General features: G+C 41.5%; 1 protein-coding gene across 1 annotated transcript in view; it reads right to left on the minus strand.

The window, feature by feature from the left end:
- The window catches only part of LOC306711887 (afadin-like), an 88,548-nt gene that overhangs the window by 31,384 nt on the left and 37,825 nt on the right, over positions 1-19,339 (minus strand). The window contains 14 exon segments of the mRNA XM_079180962.1: positions 1,285-1,365; positions 5,104-5,210; positions 5,377-5,575; positions 5,778-5,921; positions 6,348-6,613; positions 6,987-7,081; positions 7,285-7,430; positions 10,363-10,383; positions 13,347-13,552; positions 14,271-14,338; positions 14,451-14,521; positions 15,189-15,258; positions 15,417-15,446; positions 18,503-18,753. Of these exon segments, the coding sequence (XP_079037088.1) occupies positions 1,285-1,365; positions 5,104-5,210; positions 5,377-5,575; positions 5,778-5,921; positions 6,348-6,613; positions 6,987-7,081; positions 7,285-7,430; positions 10,363-10,383; positions 13,347-13,552; positions 14,271-14,338; positions 14,451-14,521; positions 15,189-15,258; positions 15,417-15,446; positions 18,503-18,753 (1,755 nt within the window).

Here is a 19,339-nt window from a genome sequence, read left to right on the forward strand (position 1 = left end):
GTGTTATGTTCTCTCACTCGGTGGACACTGTGTGATGGAGGTCTGAGTGGTGACTTTCAGTGTTTGTTTTACACGTTTTCATTATTATACCTTTCCTGTATCTGATGTTCAAGTCTGTGTTTTCACTGACTCACACGAGTGCAAGACAATAAACGGTGTCTTTTAAATTGCGTAGAGCTGAAACGATTACTCAATTCATCAAATGAGATGAGTCACAAAATGCATCAGCAACTATTTAGATGAATGATTGATCATTTATGCATTTCGTTTTTTAAGCAAATTTCCAAATATTCACCGGTTACGGCTTCTAACTTGAGAGGATGTGCTGGTTTTATTTGTCTTACATGATAATAAATGTATTTTTTGAGTATTTCTTCACTATTTTCTGACTTGTTATGGACAAAACGATTAACTGAGTAAATAATTCTTCCTCATATTGACTCACTATGTTCACTGTTGACAAATAAAAACATATGTTGGACAGTGAAAAATGAAGCTGACATGACAGTTTACTTGTTTGCGGTCTACTGTACGGCAATCTGTGTCCAGTAATATTTATTTTATCCAGTAGATGCCGCCACTGTGCACATCTGTCATCTTTTTAGACACTAATCATTGTTTTGTTTTAACTCTTGGTTTAAATGAAAACTTCTTGAGTTTCAGGAATATAAATGACCCTGAGGTGGGCGGAGTGAAACCTCTTTCATTTGTCCTCGCACCAGAGCCGAATCTGCATTTTCTTTTAACGTTAAAAAACTGAGGTGATTTTGTATAATTTCCCCGCGTTTTGTTAATACATGAAAAAATAAACAACATGAACGGACAGCGGCACATTGTCCCAGCCTCAACGCCCACATAAGAGGAGACTAAATGGTCTGCGATTCATCCAGAACTTTCTTTGCAATGTCACTGTTTAGTCTCTGCCCTGCTGTCAGACTCAACAATGAAAGCAGTCTATTTAAAACTGCAGCCTTTGCTGCCAGCACCGTGTCGCACAGCCACACACACACACACACACACACACACATCCAACGCACTGTCTCCACAGCCAAGATAAAAACAGCTATTTTTGGATTTCCTGTCAAATTCGTGCAAATCCTTCACACTTCTGCCTCTGAAGATATTTGAAAAATATATGACTTCTGCCTTGAAAGAGAAGTTCTTCAACTAAAAAAAGTTTCTTGAAAAGCTCAGACACATCTCAGATCTGCTGGAGTTTCGATTCAACACACACACACACAGATAACACACAGATATAACACACTTCCAGGTGGTATTTCCTACCTTGGCAGCAACGATGCTGAGGCCCATGCCGTTGTGCTTCTTCAGGGTTACCGTGACAACCTCCGGGTCTTTCCTCATTGGCTGAAACGAGAGATGGACAGGAAGGACAAAGGTTGAGTGAGGATGAAACCTCTTAAGTTGTGTCCGAAAAAGCCTCGGGGGGGTAAAGTGTCAGCGAATGTCCTCTAGTGTTTCCCTGCATCTGCCACTGAAACCAGACGGTGGAGTGAAAAGAGGGAGGGATGAGAAAAGGGAGGGAAGGAATGAGGGAGGGATGAAAGGGGAAAAAGGGAAAGACCACATAGGAACCTGTGGTCACTGGATTCAAGTCAAGAATGAAACACACACACACACACACACACACACACACACACACACACACACACACACTTGAGAAGCAGGACTGGGTGACTGGGTGGGGAGACAGACAGAAACAAAGAGGGAGCAGCAGAGGGTTCCCACATCATGAAAAAAATATTCAGAAAATATTCTCCAAAATAAATATCATGTCAGACTTATACATTTTCTTTTGTGTGTGTATGGCAGCACTCTTGCCTAAATGCAGAGGTAACAAGTTGATTATTGTATAATCTTCAGTAACACCAAAACAACAACAACAACAACAACTGCACAACAGCTACAGCAATGAGAACATTACATCTACACTAAGAGACAAAGAGACACCTAATGTCCATCAACATTTAGGGAACACTCCAGAGACGTAACAAAAAAGAAAGTCCAAATCTTTATGTCGACCGACGGCACTTTTATGCAACAGGAAGTTAAAAGCCAAAGGCCTAAAGCTGTACCTGCTTTAAAGTAAAAGCCTTACATAAGTCGGCCAGTGGGAAACTTAAAACAGCATTGAAATGAACATCTGAACATTTGAAGGGTTATTGGTTGCTGTATTTGTTTCCTGTTGTCCGTACTGGACTTAAAGAAATCCCTTCATAACATGATTTCTATGTAAGTGATGTGCAAACGTCTTGTAGTCCAGCTGGAGATAACGGAGACATCTTAAAGCTGTCTAGAGGCCGTCTTATGTAAGGCTTTTATTGTGAAGCAGGTACAGCTTTACGCCTGCAGCAATGTCAGTGACCTTCTGCTGCGTAAAAGTAGGTGGTCTACACAAAGACGTGGACATTTTCAGACGTTTTTCTCAGCAGGTTAGTTTTACATCATGCAGGGGAGGAAAGGTAAAAGAAAAGAGCCACCGTGAGCTGGTTAGATGGACGCGTTTGTGTAAAGCTCAAACCTCCAACATGTCACCAAGGTTAAGTGACACCTTCAGCCTTTATAGTGCAGGTATCCCAACCATATGGAAGTATAGTACAGGAAGTGGCCCAACAACACTCTCACTCAGGACTTAAATGGTAGTTAACCAGATAACTACTGGGATGCACCGTCCTGTTCACACAGTGAGAAATCAATGAAAACAGCTACCCACTTCACTACTACCTGACGTTTTGGTATTTGCACAGACTAGAGGGTATTGCTATAGATCCGGTGGGTGTCATTTAGCTGGAAGCTAACTTCCCTTTTGGATCCGACTATTTGCTGAAGATAATTTCAATACATTATGTTAATTTTCTAAATGTTCCGCATGCAACGTTCATCACATCTAAATTATGTAAACATGCTACATCACCACATGAACCACGCCCCGCCCCCTCCAGTTTACTTGAACACACACCATTAATCAAAGAGCGTGTGTGTGTGTGAGTGTGTGTGTGTGTGTGTGTGTGTGTGTGTGTGTGTGTGTGTGTGTGTGTGTGTGTGTGTGTGTGTGTGTGTGTGTGAAAGACGCCTGCATTACGTCGAGACTACAGTCGTGAAATAGTAGAGCAGGGATAAACAGATCAATTACAGAGGAAGTGGCTGTGTGTGTGTGTGTGTGTGTGTGTGTGTGTGTGTGTGTGTGTGTGTGTGTGTGTGTGTGTGTGTGTGTGTGTGTGTGTGTGTGTGTGTGTTTGTGTGAGGTCTATCATTTACTAACAGACTGCTGTAGTCTGATTTGTGTGTGTGTTGATTCAATTGTGTGTGTGAAGGCTGTTATGAAAAGTTAATTGCCCCTTCTGAAGTCACTGTAATCAATGCCTTCCAACTGGGAGACCACACATACTCACACACACACACAAGCCCACACAGGCACGCTTCTGGACTTGAATCAAAGAAACCTCGAGGTTTAAACTTTTCTAAAAATAGTCAAACTATGTGAGCTGTGCCGTCCTATCATCGTCTCCAGCTCACTGTCTGTTCAGGTTTTTTTTTTATACCTTTTTTAGTCTTACTTTCAGCTGGAACTGATCTATGTTTTCATCTAGTCCCGTCTTGCCTACTGAAACTCCCGTTCAATCTCCCTTAAACCCAGTAGATCCAGTATAATTGACCCAAATTATCCAGTACTGTGGAAAGATGAGCTTAGCCAGAAAAGGTCAACAAAAGCACCTGAAGACAGCTCATTATAATGTGGATGCATACCATCAGTTCATGTTATCCATATTAGCCAATACTGGATACTTCAGGTTAGTAACTTCAGCTATATTTGAACTACAAATCAACCATGTCACATTCTGAATGCCAGTACCATTTATCTTAAGCATATCAATAAAAGGGCAGAAGCAAATGACGTATTTTACATTCAAAGCTTCTGTTGACATTTTCAAATAAAACTCATGTCTCATGTTAAAAAAAAAAGCCTTAAAAAGGCGATTTATCGGATTAAATAATTTGTCTTTTTTTTTAAATAAATAAATTTTCTTGAATACATCTCATCAGTGCTGCCTCCCTTTGAGTGGAAATGTTTTTGAAAGGCCAACAAATATGGATTGAAGCAGATTATTTTGTGAGATAAACACATGGTGTGAATTTTAGAAATGATTACATCCATCTCTTTTCAATACATTTGAACTTTTGGACCTTACAACGCTCTAGAGATATTAAAAAATGTGGATGACAGTAGTCGGAAACAATCCTACGCAGCCACAACTGGAATCTAATCCTACAAATACTGATACTATGAATATTAGTGAAGCCTGATCTATATTGGAAAATGTGCCGTACCGTGTTCAAAAGAAGAAAAAGAAAAGCCTGAGCAGCATTGGACTGTTGATTTAGAATTAAAACGTCAACGTTATTAATGAAGATTCAAACTATTTGGTACAGCCAACAGTACTTGTTAAATTCTTAACATACATCCCAAGAATATATTGATTCACATTGTTTAGGTTATCTGCTGGGCTCAAATATGCTTATGATGTGTTGCAGAGGCTCCTGTTTAATCATCCCGATTAATCTTCAAATTAAGAAATTAATAAACAAGCGCTTTACTGTGCTGATTTTATTATGAAGGCTGGGCTGGGAATAAAAGTTACACTGCTAAATAAAAGTATTTCCCATCTTGAAAATGTTGTCATAGCGTTAATATTTTCATAGATAATTTAAGAAACTATATGTAGATTTGAAATGTGAACATAAACTCATCTTTATTCCTCAATTGGAATTATTTTGGAGCGGTTTGAACGCAATTCTCCTCATTGATTGATCAATCTCAAAGAAAAGTCATCTCAGTGCAGCATGGAGAGGATTGTGTTCGCCGTCCTCAAGCTTCTTTGCGGACACGTCTTGTCTCCGTCTGAGCTGTCAGACACTTGAGTCTCCACAGCGTCTATGAGTCAGCATTACTAACCCTCTAAAGCTCAAAGTCCTCTTTGGCCCCACTTTACCCCGGCTGTCCCAGTGGGCTGACACACAAAAGTACACACACACACACACACAGACACACAGAGTGGTTTAGAAAGTGTATGTGTAATGTCCTACCATCTCAGAACTGTCAGCAGCAGAGAAGTGGCTGTCGCAGTCAGCTCCTTCAAAGTGGACGGTCCAGGTACCAGGCGAACGGGGGTGGGGCACTAACCTACAGAAACCTGTTAGAAGACACACACACACACACACACACACACATTTTACAATACGTTTTCACTGAGTCATGCATCTAAATTCTATGTGAACTCTTTGATAACTTAATTGCATTACATGAAATGTAAGACAGAATTTCCTTTTATTGTTGAATCTTGGTCCCAGTGACTTTACCTCTCTGCAGCAGCGGCTCCAGGAAGTCCTGCAGGCCGTTGGGGAGGCTGCGCACCACGTCGCAGGAGTAGCCGTCCTCAGGAAGGAGGAAGGGCAGCTGGAGGTCCGGATCCTCCTCCAGCTGAACCTCTCTGCCATCACTCCTCGCCAGCTCATCCGCTGTGTTCTCTGCCACTGCCACCACGTGGTCTATCAGCTCCTGCACATGAACACACAAATAAACAGGTCAATGGGCTGTTTCATTGCATCTAAAGCTCCAGAAAAGACGTTTCCGACATCTGTGCAAATCGCAATATGTTCAAAACTGCTGACTTGACTGACATAAAGCTGACGTTATCAAACAGACAACTATGTGCGCATCATAAACGCTCTCTATTGTGCTTCCGTGCTTTTTGGCTTACAGGCGGGATGTAAGGCTCGTCCGGAGCACAATGGTAGTTGGTCATGAGAGCGTGGAGCTGCAGGGAGTTGAGCTTAAAGCAGGTGTTGTGGATGTTCTGCACATCCTGCATGGAGTATTTGTCCATGGTCAGCAGGGTGGTAGCCTGAAGGACACAGAGAAAAGAACATGTCAATGAGCCACATTCCTTGTATATTGTATTCATGTTGTCTGTAGTTTCCAAGCTTACCGTTTGGTCAATTTACTATCTCTACTACCATCTTTAGGTACTTCACTTTAGTCAATTATTGCACCTTACAAGTAAATTATCTTCATGTATCCTTGCTTATCTTAGCTTTTCAAAAGAGATTGTATAGCGGCAATCCGAGCATGAGCTTAACTGCCACTCTGAGTGACAAAGACCATTAAAGCACTAAGGATCTGGAGTGTTAAACGGCAAATAAAGAAGAGAAAAACCGCCAAGAGAAGTAATTCACTAAAAAGCAGAAAAAACAAAGATGAAAAACCCTGTGAATAAAACAAAATCCATGACCCTCTCAGTCTGAGCATCTGCTCGCGTCCCCATTGTTACCTGAACAATTCGACTGAGGTGGCAGTCGGCGGCGAGCTCCAGACCCTGTTTCTCTGCCCAGGCCTCGATGTGGCTGAGCTGCTGCCGGAGGATTGCCCCCCAGTAGTGACAGCACAGCCCAGAGTCGGTGTCCGTCACCAGCTTGTTGAAGAGCCACATGTTGATGAAGTGGAAGAGCTGCGAGAAGAGCTGGATGGTCAGGGCGGCGTTGACCCGACACCTCCGCAGCAGCGACATCGCCCCCGTCAGGGTGTGCAGGACGTCCTCTGGAAGGAGAAGAGACATCAGATATACACTCAATGACAGCCATTAAATCCACATTGGGAGGTTATGGATAGCAGTGATAAACTGGGATTATGGGAGTTAAAAGAACAGTGTGTAACATTTAGGGGAGATTAAGTGGCAGACATGAAACACAATATTCATAACTATGTTTTAATCAGTGTATATTCGCCTGAAACTGAGAAATCTTCATCAAACTTTTCTTAAATCTTTTTTTTACCTCTTTAGACCCTTAAAAATGATTCTGCTCGGAGCTCAGAGACATTATCAGAGTGAAGAGGGGACACAAGTGGACACTGCTTCATTCAACGGGGCCATAAGCCAAAATGGGAGGGAAACACTGTGTGTGTGTATTACCGATCTTGGGTCTCTGTGGATTATGTTCCTCAGGGTCGTCCAGGAAGGCAGGCATGTAGTTGTTTAGATCAGCCTGGAGACAGTGGACCAAGTACCTGCATGCACACATTACAGCGTGTTAAAGACATCAAGACTTCACCACCAAACAACAGAGAAGCTCTTCTTCAATCATCTCATTCACAAACTCATTCCTTGACCTCCACAGAGAAGGGAACAAATTCCCTGCCTGCCCCTGTCTGGAAACGTGCATGACATTCCAGATTCCCACCCCACAACACACACACACACACACACTGACTTGAAAGCCATCTGGACCAGGTGGGCGAGGACGTCCTGGGCGTCCAGCGTGACGCGACTCAGGTCTCTGTCCTGCTTGATGAAGTTGAGCAGCTCTGAAGCGTTGGCCATCCAGAAAGCCAGCGCTCCGGCAATGTTCTTCTGCTTCTGTAACGTACCAACCCCACACAAAGAAAAAGAAACATATGGAGGAAGTTGTTAGAGCCGCAGGGTCAAGGAGAGACCGGAGAGTTAGAACAGAAGGTAGTAGAGGGGTTTCTGTTTGAGTGGCAGCCAGAAGGAGCAGTTGTTACCTCAGGGATAGACTCATGCCCCGCCCACCCCTCCCTCTGAGCCAACCCGGTGCCGAGGGGAAGAGTGGTCACCACTGTCACTCAGAAGACGATGCTTAATTAATTAAACTGTCTTCATTTCTTTAACATTTGAATGTGAGCTCTAAAAGATTTTCCTTTGACGTTATGAGAGACATTAGTGACCACTCCTTTTTCCTCCGAGACACACACTCCATTTACCAGGTCACCAGACACCAGCCTCCTCCACCAACCAGTTGGTTGTACAGGTTTCTTTTTGACAAAACTAAAAAGTGTTTAGACCGTAGACTTACACTAAAGAGGATCAAAAGTGACTAGAAGTCCATTTATTTCCAATAGATCAGAATAACACATAAGGATATTTTTGTGGTCAACCATAGTCAGATTTAAGCCACTTAAATTAGATTTTTCTATCGTTACAATTTATATTAAGCTTTAAGGTAATTTTTATCAAAGTACATTAGTCATATTTTCTAATTCATACGACCTATTCCACACTTCACTTTCTTGCCAAGAGTTAGATGAGAAGATCGCCATCATGTCTGTCCGTTAAATACAAGGATATAGGTAGCAGTCGGTTAGCTTAGCTTAGCATAGGGACAGGAAACAGGGCGAGCGATAGCCTGGTTCTGTTCAAAGGTAATAACATTATTCACCTTTGCATACTATCACTTGTATACAAGACAGAGAGGGTTTATTTAACACATATCTCATTTGTTTACAATGTTTTAAAAAAAAAAGTGTAAAAGTGAACATTTGTGGTTTTATGTGGGAGTTAGGTTCAGAACTATTACTTGGCTGAGAGCAGCAATTTCCTAGATTAAATAAGAAGAGCATATTTAGGCAGATTTTGCGACATTTGGACAGAGCCAGGCTAGCCGTTTCCGTTTTTATGCTAAGCTAAACTAATATTTATCCTTCAGAGATAAACCGACATGAACATCTCATCTAATTCTTTACGAGTGTATTCCATTGGCCTATTAAAATACAACATTTTAAAGTGTCCTATAAAAACAACTGAAGACACATGTTGTGCCTTTTATAATGTTGTATTCTCTGCAAACAAATGTAATCAGAGCCTCTTGCATAGCAAAGTGGGCTATCAACCAAGTAGTTGCAGCAGCAACACGGTAAACCAGGACAATAATATGGCCAACACTGAGTGGACGATATCAAAATTGTAATAACGCTCCATATGTCAGCCTACAGTCTAAAGCACAGTTTGTTTTCTGGTCCTGAGATCAACAGGGAGGAGAGAGCTCAGTGTGTGAGGAGCTGATTGGTTAATATACCCGCCACTCAGAGAGGGAGGAATGTGCGAAGCTCGCTCCCCGGCACTCATCTATCCCCACCTTGAAAAAAAACGCAAATCAAACAAAACCTTCATTCAGAACAGCCAGAGAATGAGAGATGGAGCCGAGTGCATCCAAAACGAGACAATAAAACACTGAGGAAACACTTAAAACATGGACAGATGGTTGAACATGTTAAATGAACTTCCAAACAGACAAATAAAGCAGAGGAGGAGCGACTCGTCTCTCATCCACGCTGCGGAGTAGTAGAAGCAAGACATGATGTCACACAAGACGGATGCCAGAATTAAAGGTGGAGCAACGGTGGAAGAGAGTGGTTGCTTTGGTTTTGCTGTTTTTGTTTATTTTTAGTACCAAGCAGGTCCAGGAAGCTGAATGGAATTAGTTGGGTTGATGTTGCTGTTGTTGCTTAGTTTTCCAGCTGTGGGAGGACGCATTATTATGGCTTTATTTTACATTTCTGTTAAAATGGAGAAAAAGAAGCAGCAGCAACAATGAAGGGCTGGTCAAAAAAAAAACAGCAGACAAAAGTAGAGAGAAAGGTACAGATTGAGTGGAGAGGCAGAGATTCAAAGAAGAGCCAAGACGTTGATGAGGTTGGGGCGACATTTTACATTTTACATTTTAAATCGTGAACATGGGATCTGGTTTGCCTTCAAAGGAACGTCAGGAATTGAGAGTGATGCAACTATTTCCCTGTGACCGAAATCTCCGTGTGGGTCAAAGTGTTCAGCTGAAGAGAAAATACTTTTGCTGCCAAGCACTGCGGCAAAAATCCAAAATAAAGGCAAATGTGCACGATGCAACATAAGGTTGAATTGGTCCAAATGACTTAATGTTTAAGGATTCAAGGAGATAATACACAAAGAATAGAAATGTCATCAACAACAATGGATTAAATAATGTATTAAAAACATGTTCTATATGTTATTTGTCTTATACTTTATAATATAATGGATAGTATATTATCCATCATACTATGTCTGCTAAATTGATAAATTATTTAAAAAAAAATTTATTTATCAATTAACTGTTTACTTTATAAAATGCCAGAAAAAAACAACAAAAATGCGCATCACAATTTCCCAAAGCCAGAAAGAGCCAATTGAAATAGCTTTTTTTGTTCAGTCATTTTCTGTCAATAAAGTAATCAATTAATTGTTTCCGCTCTTGCTGTATACAATTGGTTGTTTTTTTTAAGACAAACTTGTTTTTCATCCTTTTCAAAATCCATATGAATCCATACTAAAATCCTTGTTTCTTAAGGTGGGTGATCGGTTTGACCCATTCCACTGGCACAGAGAAGAGGAAAAGCTCAAATCACTATTTCATCTATTTCATATATGTCGCCCACACCGAGAGAGAGAGAGTGAGAGTGAGAGAGAGAGGGTGAGAGAGGGGGAGAGAGAGGAGTCTGTAGCAGCCGTATCATGGTGTGCTATTGTGCTATCCTACCTGATCCCCTTCAGGAATCTCCTGGATGGAAGGAAGAGGAAGAGGAGGAAGAGGACACGTTTACAGGACAGAGAGAAAACACGTCAACAGCTACAGTATGGACACAGCCATGTAACACACACACACACACACTTTGACACAGACATGGTCATGGTTTACAATGTGAAGACATCTTGAATCAGTTAAAGAACAAAACTGGAGACGGTCAGCTGAAAACCACATCTGGTCAAGAAAACATCCCACAGGGTGTTTGTGAAATCTATCAACATTGGTTTAGGGCTTTTAGAGATTTCTTTAATGTCCGCTTAAAGGGATAGTTCAGATTTATTGAAGTGGGGTTGTTTGAGGTTCTTACATCAGTTCAGTCAGTTAAAGCGTAAACTACATTTACAATATTTTCACCACTTTACCTTGCTGGCAGACGGTCATCGGACTCCTATGGTGAATCTGAACTAACCCTTCAAAAACACCAAAATCAATACCAACAATAACACCAACTAACTGATCAAGGCAGCGGTAGAACCGTATATTCTGTGTTCTAAAAGGAACAATGACTGTTTTTGTCCACAGAGTCTCGTGGCTTTGAAGAGAGCATAGAGACAGCAAGGTAAAGTGGTGAAAACATTCTAAATATAGCGTACACTTAAACTGGGAGTCTGAAACACGTGTTGCAGTACATTGCTTTGCTCCCGTGCTGGTACTCTTGCTGGTTTCTACAAACTGCGGGTGTACCGACGGCCATCTATTGCAAGTAATACACTGACTATTGATGAGTATCTCATACAATCCCACTCCAAAACATCCAAATTATCCCTTTAGAATAAAATCCATCATCAAAACGGGCAAGAACATGGAGCCATGTTATACTATTAAAAATGAACCGATTACCAAAAACCTAACTGGATTTATGATGCTTAAAACTGAATAAAAATTGCTTTTAAGAAGTGGAGCTTCAGTTCTGTATACCAGCTGGAAATAATTGAGCTAAGTGTAAACAGGAGCTTAACGAGTGTGAAGGTGTATAAATGTGCAGCGCTAAAAAAAACAAAAAAAATGGAAAATGAATCCTTGAAGAAAGTCATTAAAATATACACGGTAAACATTTTTGAGACAGCCGTAAATTTACCAGAAAGTGACCGATAACGAAAATAAATTCAAGCTCTGCACTCCATTACACACTGCAGAGTCTGTTGGATTGCGTTACAGCACAAAACAGGAATGTTATGGGGGAAATTCTGCCTAAAGCTTCCAGTTTTTTGAGTAACTGGCGAGAGTAACACCCTCTTAGTGGAAATAAGCTCTGGAGTTTATGTGAAATGTGGTCTCAGTATAAAGAGGACCTGGGACCAACACCATCAGATAATGTTGACCTCGTTCTCTGTGATGACACAAAGTTAAAACACTTCATTTGATACTCGCACACTAATGTTTAAAAAAAAAAACGCTGCGTGCAATCCATTAAGGGGGACATTAATAAAGTAATGCAGTGAAGACGTTTAAGGATGCAAAGCAGCGGACAAGCGTGAGACCATCTCCAGCGTATCACACAGGCAAGCTGGTCACAATCATTCTACTATTATTAAGTTCTCTACATCCCAGAGAAGCTCGTTTTAAAGCCTGTTATATAAGCCCGTCTGAAGCAAGAAGGTTCAACATTCCTCAGAAGCTAAAAATATTTCCCCGAAAAATCTAGAAAACTAAAATCCTGCAACATACAGACGGAAATAGATTAAGTCTTACCGTCCACTCTGTGCGCTTTCTTTCATGACTTCACTGCATATCACAGCAACGATAAACAAATAGAAGTGAATGGCACTAATACAAGAAGGATTGGCTTTTACTGAGCCTCAGACTTAACGAGTGTGTGAGAATATTTTCATTAATCCTACGATCTACCAACGTCCTGTGCTTCACTTTTTTTAACATGCATGATTTTAAATGACATTAGTCTTCATGCCAGCGCTGTTAGCAAACACTATGTTGAGTGGGGCTGCGTATCGAGCTGCAACGCTGATGAATAAGAAACAAAAACACTGCGTATGAAAAACTGTATTGAAAGCTGGTGTTATATGCTTGGTCTTGTTTCCAGTTATGGAACGTAACTACATTCAGTCAAGTACTGTACTTAAGAGCATTACATGGAAATAGTAAAGTAACTCAGAATTGTACTTAATACTTCTGATCCACTACATTTTTTAAGCCAATATTGTACGTTTTACTCTTTCTGATTGAGAATACAAATTAACAAAAATGTGTATAAATTAACTAATACATTACTGTATCACATATCGGCATAGTTAAATAAAAATTAGATCCAACCTTACCAGCTACAACAAGTAATATTATAGATATTTTTCTGAAACGGGCTATTTTCCAGAATGAGTACTTTTACTTATGGTACTTAAAGTGCATTTTGATGGTAATACTGTGTTTACACTGTGGTATTACTACTTTTACTTACAGCTATTACAAGGAACTGTCTATTTGTGTTGATTGTAGTCTCTCCAAGCACCAGATGACAAGCTTTAAGAAGAACTATATAGAAATAGCCAATCTTGTCGCTCAGTTTTATGCCGTTCTAAAAGGTTTACGCATTTGTTGCCTAAAAACTCCAGCTATAATGGTCAGTGACAGCGCCATGCTAACTGAAGTTTAGCATACACTATGTTGCTTCACATCACAAGCATTTAAAAACGAACAGGTAGACAAACACAGACTGGTGCAACAGAGGTAACTGTGGCGAGATAGCTGCAAGAAAAATACACATACAAACACTTACACAACTACAAGTACAGTAGTTTGTAAGAAAACAGTGAGTTGGGGGGGAATTAAGCACACAAAATGTCAACAAAAGAGTGGAATGAAATACATAAATAACAGCATTATTAAGGAGCAGAGCGCACGGAGAGAATGCACAAATTAATACATCTTCAACTACCACAGCGCACACACACAAAAAAGATTAGAAAAGAAGTGTTACTGACCTGGATGACTCCCTCCATCATGCTCACCATCTTGTTGACGATGGCGATGACTTTGTGCGTCCTCTCAGACGGCGACATGTCGGGCCGGTAAGACGGCGACAGGACGTAGCGACAGGCCATGTACAGGACGTAGGTGGGCGACAGTTTGAAGTGGACCGTGGAGCTGTTGGTGTAGTTGATGATGGCGGACAGGAAGGTGTCTTCGGCTGGATGGACACACAGAGCATCAGACTGTCAGACCACACAGATATATTTCTCGCACCACTTCTTACAGTGTGATTTGGTGTGAATGCAGCCAGAGAATAAGAAATAAGTCTCCTCCAGCTTTAGCAGTTTAACCCACGAAACAGCTCTTCTGAAAACAGGCAACTGTCAAATTGAGCTTTGGTTTACCCTCACTCTAAGTGCTCAATTTATCATCTTTAAACATAAAAATATTGACTGCGTTATCTCGGTGCAATTACAGGAAACAAAGCCTTTAGGCTTTAAAGTGATCCAGCTGATTTCCTGCCAAACAAACACGAGGGGGACACACAATGTAAAAATGTAATCTGGAGCCTGAGACTAGGTGCTCATTTTCTCTCCGTCTGTTTATGGAAGTCATATTAATGTCTCAAAAGGAATAATGTCTTCCTGAGGTCACCAGGCCTCCCTGTACAGAGCTGTAAGAAGGAACAATACACTAACTCTGCATTGCAAATGTATACAGACAGCCGGGTGAGAGGAAATGTGACCCACATTTACTATATTCTTACATTTACCATGTGTGTGTGTGTATAAATATACGAGACATTACTTGCATACCCCTGCTGCTAGAGCAGTTAGGTCAGCAGAATCAGTCAGTTATAAAGAGGGTTCAATAGTTTCCAGCTATTGACTGGTTCACTAACACGGCGGAACAGAAAGAGAGACACTAATACTTACAGTTGTCTCTGAACTCGATGCCGGCTGGCAGAGTCAGCTCTGTTCTGTCTACTGAAACGTCCTGAGACCTGATGAGACAAAGTGGCACCATGATAAAGGGAATATAACACGAAGAACAGAGATTGAGGAGAGGAGGACTGGAGAGAGGATAAAGATGGAGGAAGAAGAAGAGTGTCTCACCTGCTGTCCTGCTGCTCTCCTCTGATCATGGGTTTGACCATGCCGCGCTCCATCTCCAGCTTCCCTGAGCTCTGCACACACACACACACACACACCACACAGTGTCAAGCAGCTTCGTCAACATTTAATTTCACAGTACAGATGTAGATAAGATGTAGAAGACTCGTGCGTTATGAAGCTTCAGTCACACTCTTAGAACTACTAACACAACATGCAAAGAACGCTGCTTTTACAGTTTCCTGGTTCTCCAATGGATCAAATATCTCTATTTGTTCTATAAAATAGCTTTTAACATATTGCAAACATACATAGAGGCGCTGCCAATTTGATATGCATTGAATGTGTCATCAAAGATTTAGTTTTAGATATACGTGTCTAGAGCTGCTACAATAAGTCGAATAATCAACATTCGTATTTTGTAGCAATTTTGATCATCAAATCTGTCAAACATTGCTACACAAACTCAAAGATATGCTATTTTATCTGTTTTGTATAACTTTATTTAATCTCTTTGATTGGACAAAACAAACATTTGGTCGACAAAACAATTAACTGATTAATCAAGAAAGTAATCAGCAGATTAGTCAATATGGTAAATATATTGTTATGTGTGTCACCGTGCATTACCATTATAAATTACACGTAAGTATGCAAGCTGTCAATTCATTTTAGTTGGAAAAAAGAACTATGGATGCACCTTTCCTTCTTTTTCTCTCCTGATTTGTGTGTGTGCGTTACCTTGCTCGTGGGCAGCGCAGCTCCACTGTGGACGTCTCCGTGAAGATCGAAGGTGGTTTCTGGTACACTGCTGCAGCACAGAGACACACATGCAGCGGTTTAGTTGAGGAGCTGTGCTCTCCACATCTGACTTCTCATTACTGACAACGACAAAAACTCAGACTTAATCCAGACACAGACAGACAGACAGACACACACACACACAGAGACACACACACACACACTCACTTATCTAACTCTTCGTCTGGGAGGAGAGAGCTGGAACAGAGATGGAGAAAATGAATGACTCACGAATACATGCAGATGGATACGTTTGCTTTACACATATGCACACACACTTACATAACAGTCTAATTAGACATAGAGAGACCACGTCACACCTGACTGAGCACTGTTTGCAGCAAAGCCAGTATGCTGAGTGTGTGTGTGTGTTTAAGTGACAGTAATTGAGTGTGACAGCAGGCGGGTTTAAAAGACAGGCTTCGGCTTTTCACGCCCCACATGTCAGGAGGGCATTAATGTCAAACAAACAGTACAGCCCCAACACAAAGCCTTCGTGCTCTGTGCCTTTGTCACATACACAATAACCTCAAGCAGCCAAAGTAGGTTAAAACCATTAACAGCTAGACTTCGCTGACGGGTGGATGGAGAAACGAGACCGATTGTCCATCTTAAACCACATTTCCAGAAATGACTTATTTTGTAACATTTTCCATCTATTAAACGAGTTGCACGTGCCAAAGCGCAGAGATCTCCCATTGCTTCATTGCTTTGGAACACAAGTCGGTTGCGATTGCTAAAGCCTGATTGTTCTATCAATCACGACCAAGTCCAACAAACGGACAAACCAAAGCAAAGACGCATCTACTGGCAAATCAAAAGAACTTCACAAAACAGAACCACCATGTTTATTAAGTACACTTTAGAATGATTGGAAAATATTTAGCTTCAAAATCATCCCCGATAAGAGGATGCTGGCAACATCAAATCAAAACACACGCGGCGGCAGATTATGTTTCTTTCCAGACATCTGGTAGATTAAAGTTCTGAACACTCGTATGCTACAAGATCATCTGTTCAACCGCCAGCAGCACCTGGTGCCAAAGCGCTCCGTTCTTTAAAAAAACAAAAAACATCTGCCGTTTGTGCCAAACCGTGGCTCTGATCGTTCCCAAACATCGTGATGCGTCTCCGGCTCAAATGAACTAGGTAGCCTTGTAAGTTTGTACAGCAGAACATTGGACAGCAGCCCAGACAACCACAGGGATCCACTTCCACCACATCGGGCTTTTATTCCAGACTGAGGTGACACTGCTCAAAACCACAGCCGGTGTTAATGTTACTCGCCAGATATTATAGAGACTTTTCTAGGGAAATGTGAAATTCCTCCAAATTAAAAGAGTCAGGAAAAACTCACAAATGCCATTTGACCTCTAGAAGGAGAGATTGCTGGGCCAATTAAAGTAAAATTTGACATTATTGACAAATGGGATCCACTTCTTGTTTATGCAAAGCAGAAATCATTAATATTTTAGCCACTTTATTAATTAATCGATCTATTTACACATCCAGCAGACATGTTAGCAACATCAGCATTCATATAGAGTCGTGTTTCTGGATCTTTTTTGCTCTCCACTAACTCTTTGAGGCAATATCTGGCTCTTTAGCAGCCAGATGTTTCTTAATGTTAATTAACTAGTCAATAACTTTGTCTCACGTTTGGTCTTGAGAAGTCACTGTGCAGTGGGGCTGAAAACAGCTGCCTGTGGCTGCCGAAAGGCCGCGCCAAAACAGAAAATAAATTAAAAACAAAGCGCTGAAAGACTGTACAATGCTACCCAGAGCTGAGGGAGAGGACAGAGAGTGATCTGTGGCCATTTCACATACATAGTCATTAGTAATATATTGATTAAGACAGCTATAAAGTTCAGAGCTATCTATTTAAACTGAGTGTGGCTCCTAGCTGTCAGTAGAGAACATACCACACACCTCCATGACTGATCTGATGCATCTGTTGTAAAAGGCTGGAAAGTAGTATAAAGCGTGGAGTAAAGCTTTCTGTCCCCACACAACATTTCAATTAAAATAAACAGACAAACAATTAGAGTAGTAACCCATCTGATCTCATTCCAAGTATGCTGCCAGAGCCAAAACAGAAAGAAATGCGACGGTGTGCCAATGTATACCTGAAATGAATGGACTGAACACAACATATTAGTAAAAGGTAACAAAACACTCAGAGAAAGTTGACAGGAAACGGAGCCTGCAGGTTTTTTCCTTCCTGCTGATTACATCTTCCTGCTGGCTGAAGGTGCTAATCAAAGTCACCTGACGGGGCCTTTGGCTGGAATGCAAACCGGTACAAGAGACTCTCAAACCCTCTGAGGAACACTGAGGGAGAGCCCCATTACAGACCGCACAGTTAAATATATGATTAACCGCATGTCATTATTCAATTTGTGGTTTAAAAATAAGTCAAACACTCTCTTGATTCAACACTAACCCAAACACTGTCATTGTGTGTCCGTCCAACTCGCTACTGAACACACAAACAACCAAGCTTAATGCAGGATTTGTAATATTCAAGACCATGAACCTTATTTTGTCTTTAATTTACACTTTACGGATTTACACCTGAACTATGTTAAAAACATTAAAACACACTTCAGAAAGTTCTATGGTAGCCCTCAAAATACCTACACAGGACCAGCTACACAAGAGAAACCAGAATGCTTCTAGTCTTGGATTATTTGAAAGAACCAATTCAGGCAGAAACACGGCGTCACTTACTTACAGTACACACCTCTCTCTTTCTTGCGGCGTTAGTCATCCATTGAGTCATCAAAGGGCCATTCAATTCTGATTCAAAACCTCTTTTTCTTGTCTCTCACGCATCCATAGCCAGCTCATATGCTCCCTTCTCTTATTTGGTGTGCTCCCTCTTTCTGTCTCCTGTTAAGTGTGTGAAACGACAGCGAGCAGGAGGCCACACCCAACGCCATGTTGATCAGATTAGAGGGCAGCCTGCCTGCCATAACCCTAGACCTCCGCTCTTCCTCTTATTTCCTCATTCTCCCCGTCGGTCCAACCCCAAGACTTCCCTCCTCCCTCTTTTCCTTTCATCTCTCTCGCTCTTCCCGCCAACTCCAAACCTCATCCTCTCCTCCCTTCATCTACAGCGACACCCTCTTTCTTTTTTTTATGTTGACAGACTTGAGAAAAACAGTGAGTCGAGAGGATGAGAGGGAGAATAGGGGGGAAAGAGAACAAGAGCGGCGCTGCGTTAGAGGTGAAGACCACCTCCTTGCCCTCACCCGGACTTGTGTCGGCTCCTCATCATGGCGGCTGGTTCCCTCTTCACTCCCTGGTCGAACATCGGGTCCACGAACTTAAAGACGTGCGCAGAACCAAACTGGAGGGTGGAGCCAGAACGCAGCACCGTGGTCTCGTTGACCCGCTGCCCGTCGACGAAGGTGTCGGCGTCCGGGCCGTGAGGCGTCACGGTCACCATGCCTTCACTGTGCATGAGGTTGCAGTGGTGGGGCAGGATCCCCGGGCCGAGCAGCTGGAGACAAACAAGGTGCAGGTACGTCACCACAAAGAACACTACATCAGGAGCTTTTAAGTCAAATTGAAATAGAAAAGTTTATTTTTGCTCAGAAATCGGATTACATGTCCTTTGTCTTTGTTTTGACTTGTGTACATACCACAAAGATAAAAAATGTAAGCCGTGTTTATTTTTCTCCAGTGACAGCGGCCCAATTTCTTATGCGAATGGTGTTTAGCATCGCATATACAAATGACTGGCATGTTGCAGATAAATTTGTAGAGATCTACACAGATCTAACATTATCATTTATGGGTCGCAAGAATGGCGTTTGTTGTCTTACCCATGTGCCATCTGGGGTGGGGGAAAGGAGGAGGGGATTTTTCAAAGACTGGAAGGGCAAATAAGAGCCCTTTGTCAGTCATAACATACATGGATAAACAATAATACCATGTTTGTAAACCTATGTTAATATGATCCATGTCCAGTAATATGTGTCTGTAAATGCTGATGAGTTGCTGTTATATTCTAACCTCCAGTGTTAACAAAATGTTAATTTGGACACAAATAATTTGTTTGTATTTCGTCACCCAAAAAGTGAGGA

The sequence above is a fragment of the Pholis gunnellus genome, assembly GCF_910591455.1.
Source record: "Pholis gunnellus genome assembly, chromosome: 19".
Taxonomy (NCBI): Eukaryota; Metazoa; Chordata; class Actinopteri; order Perciformes; family Pholidae; genus Pholis; species Pholis gunnellus.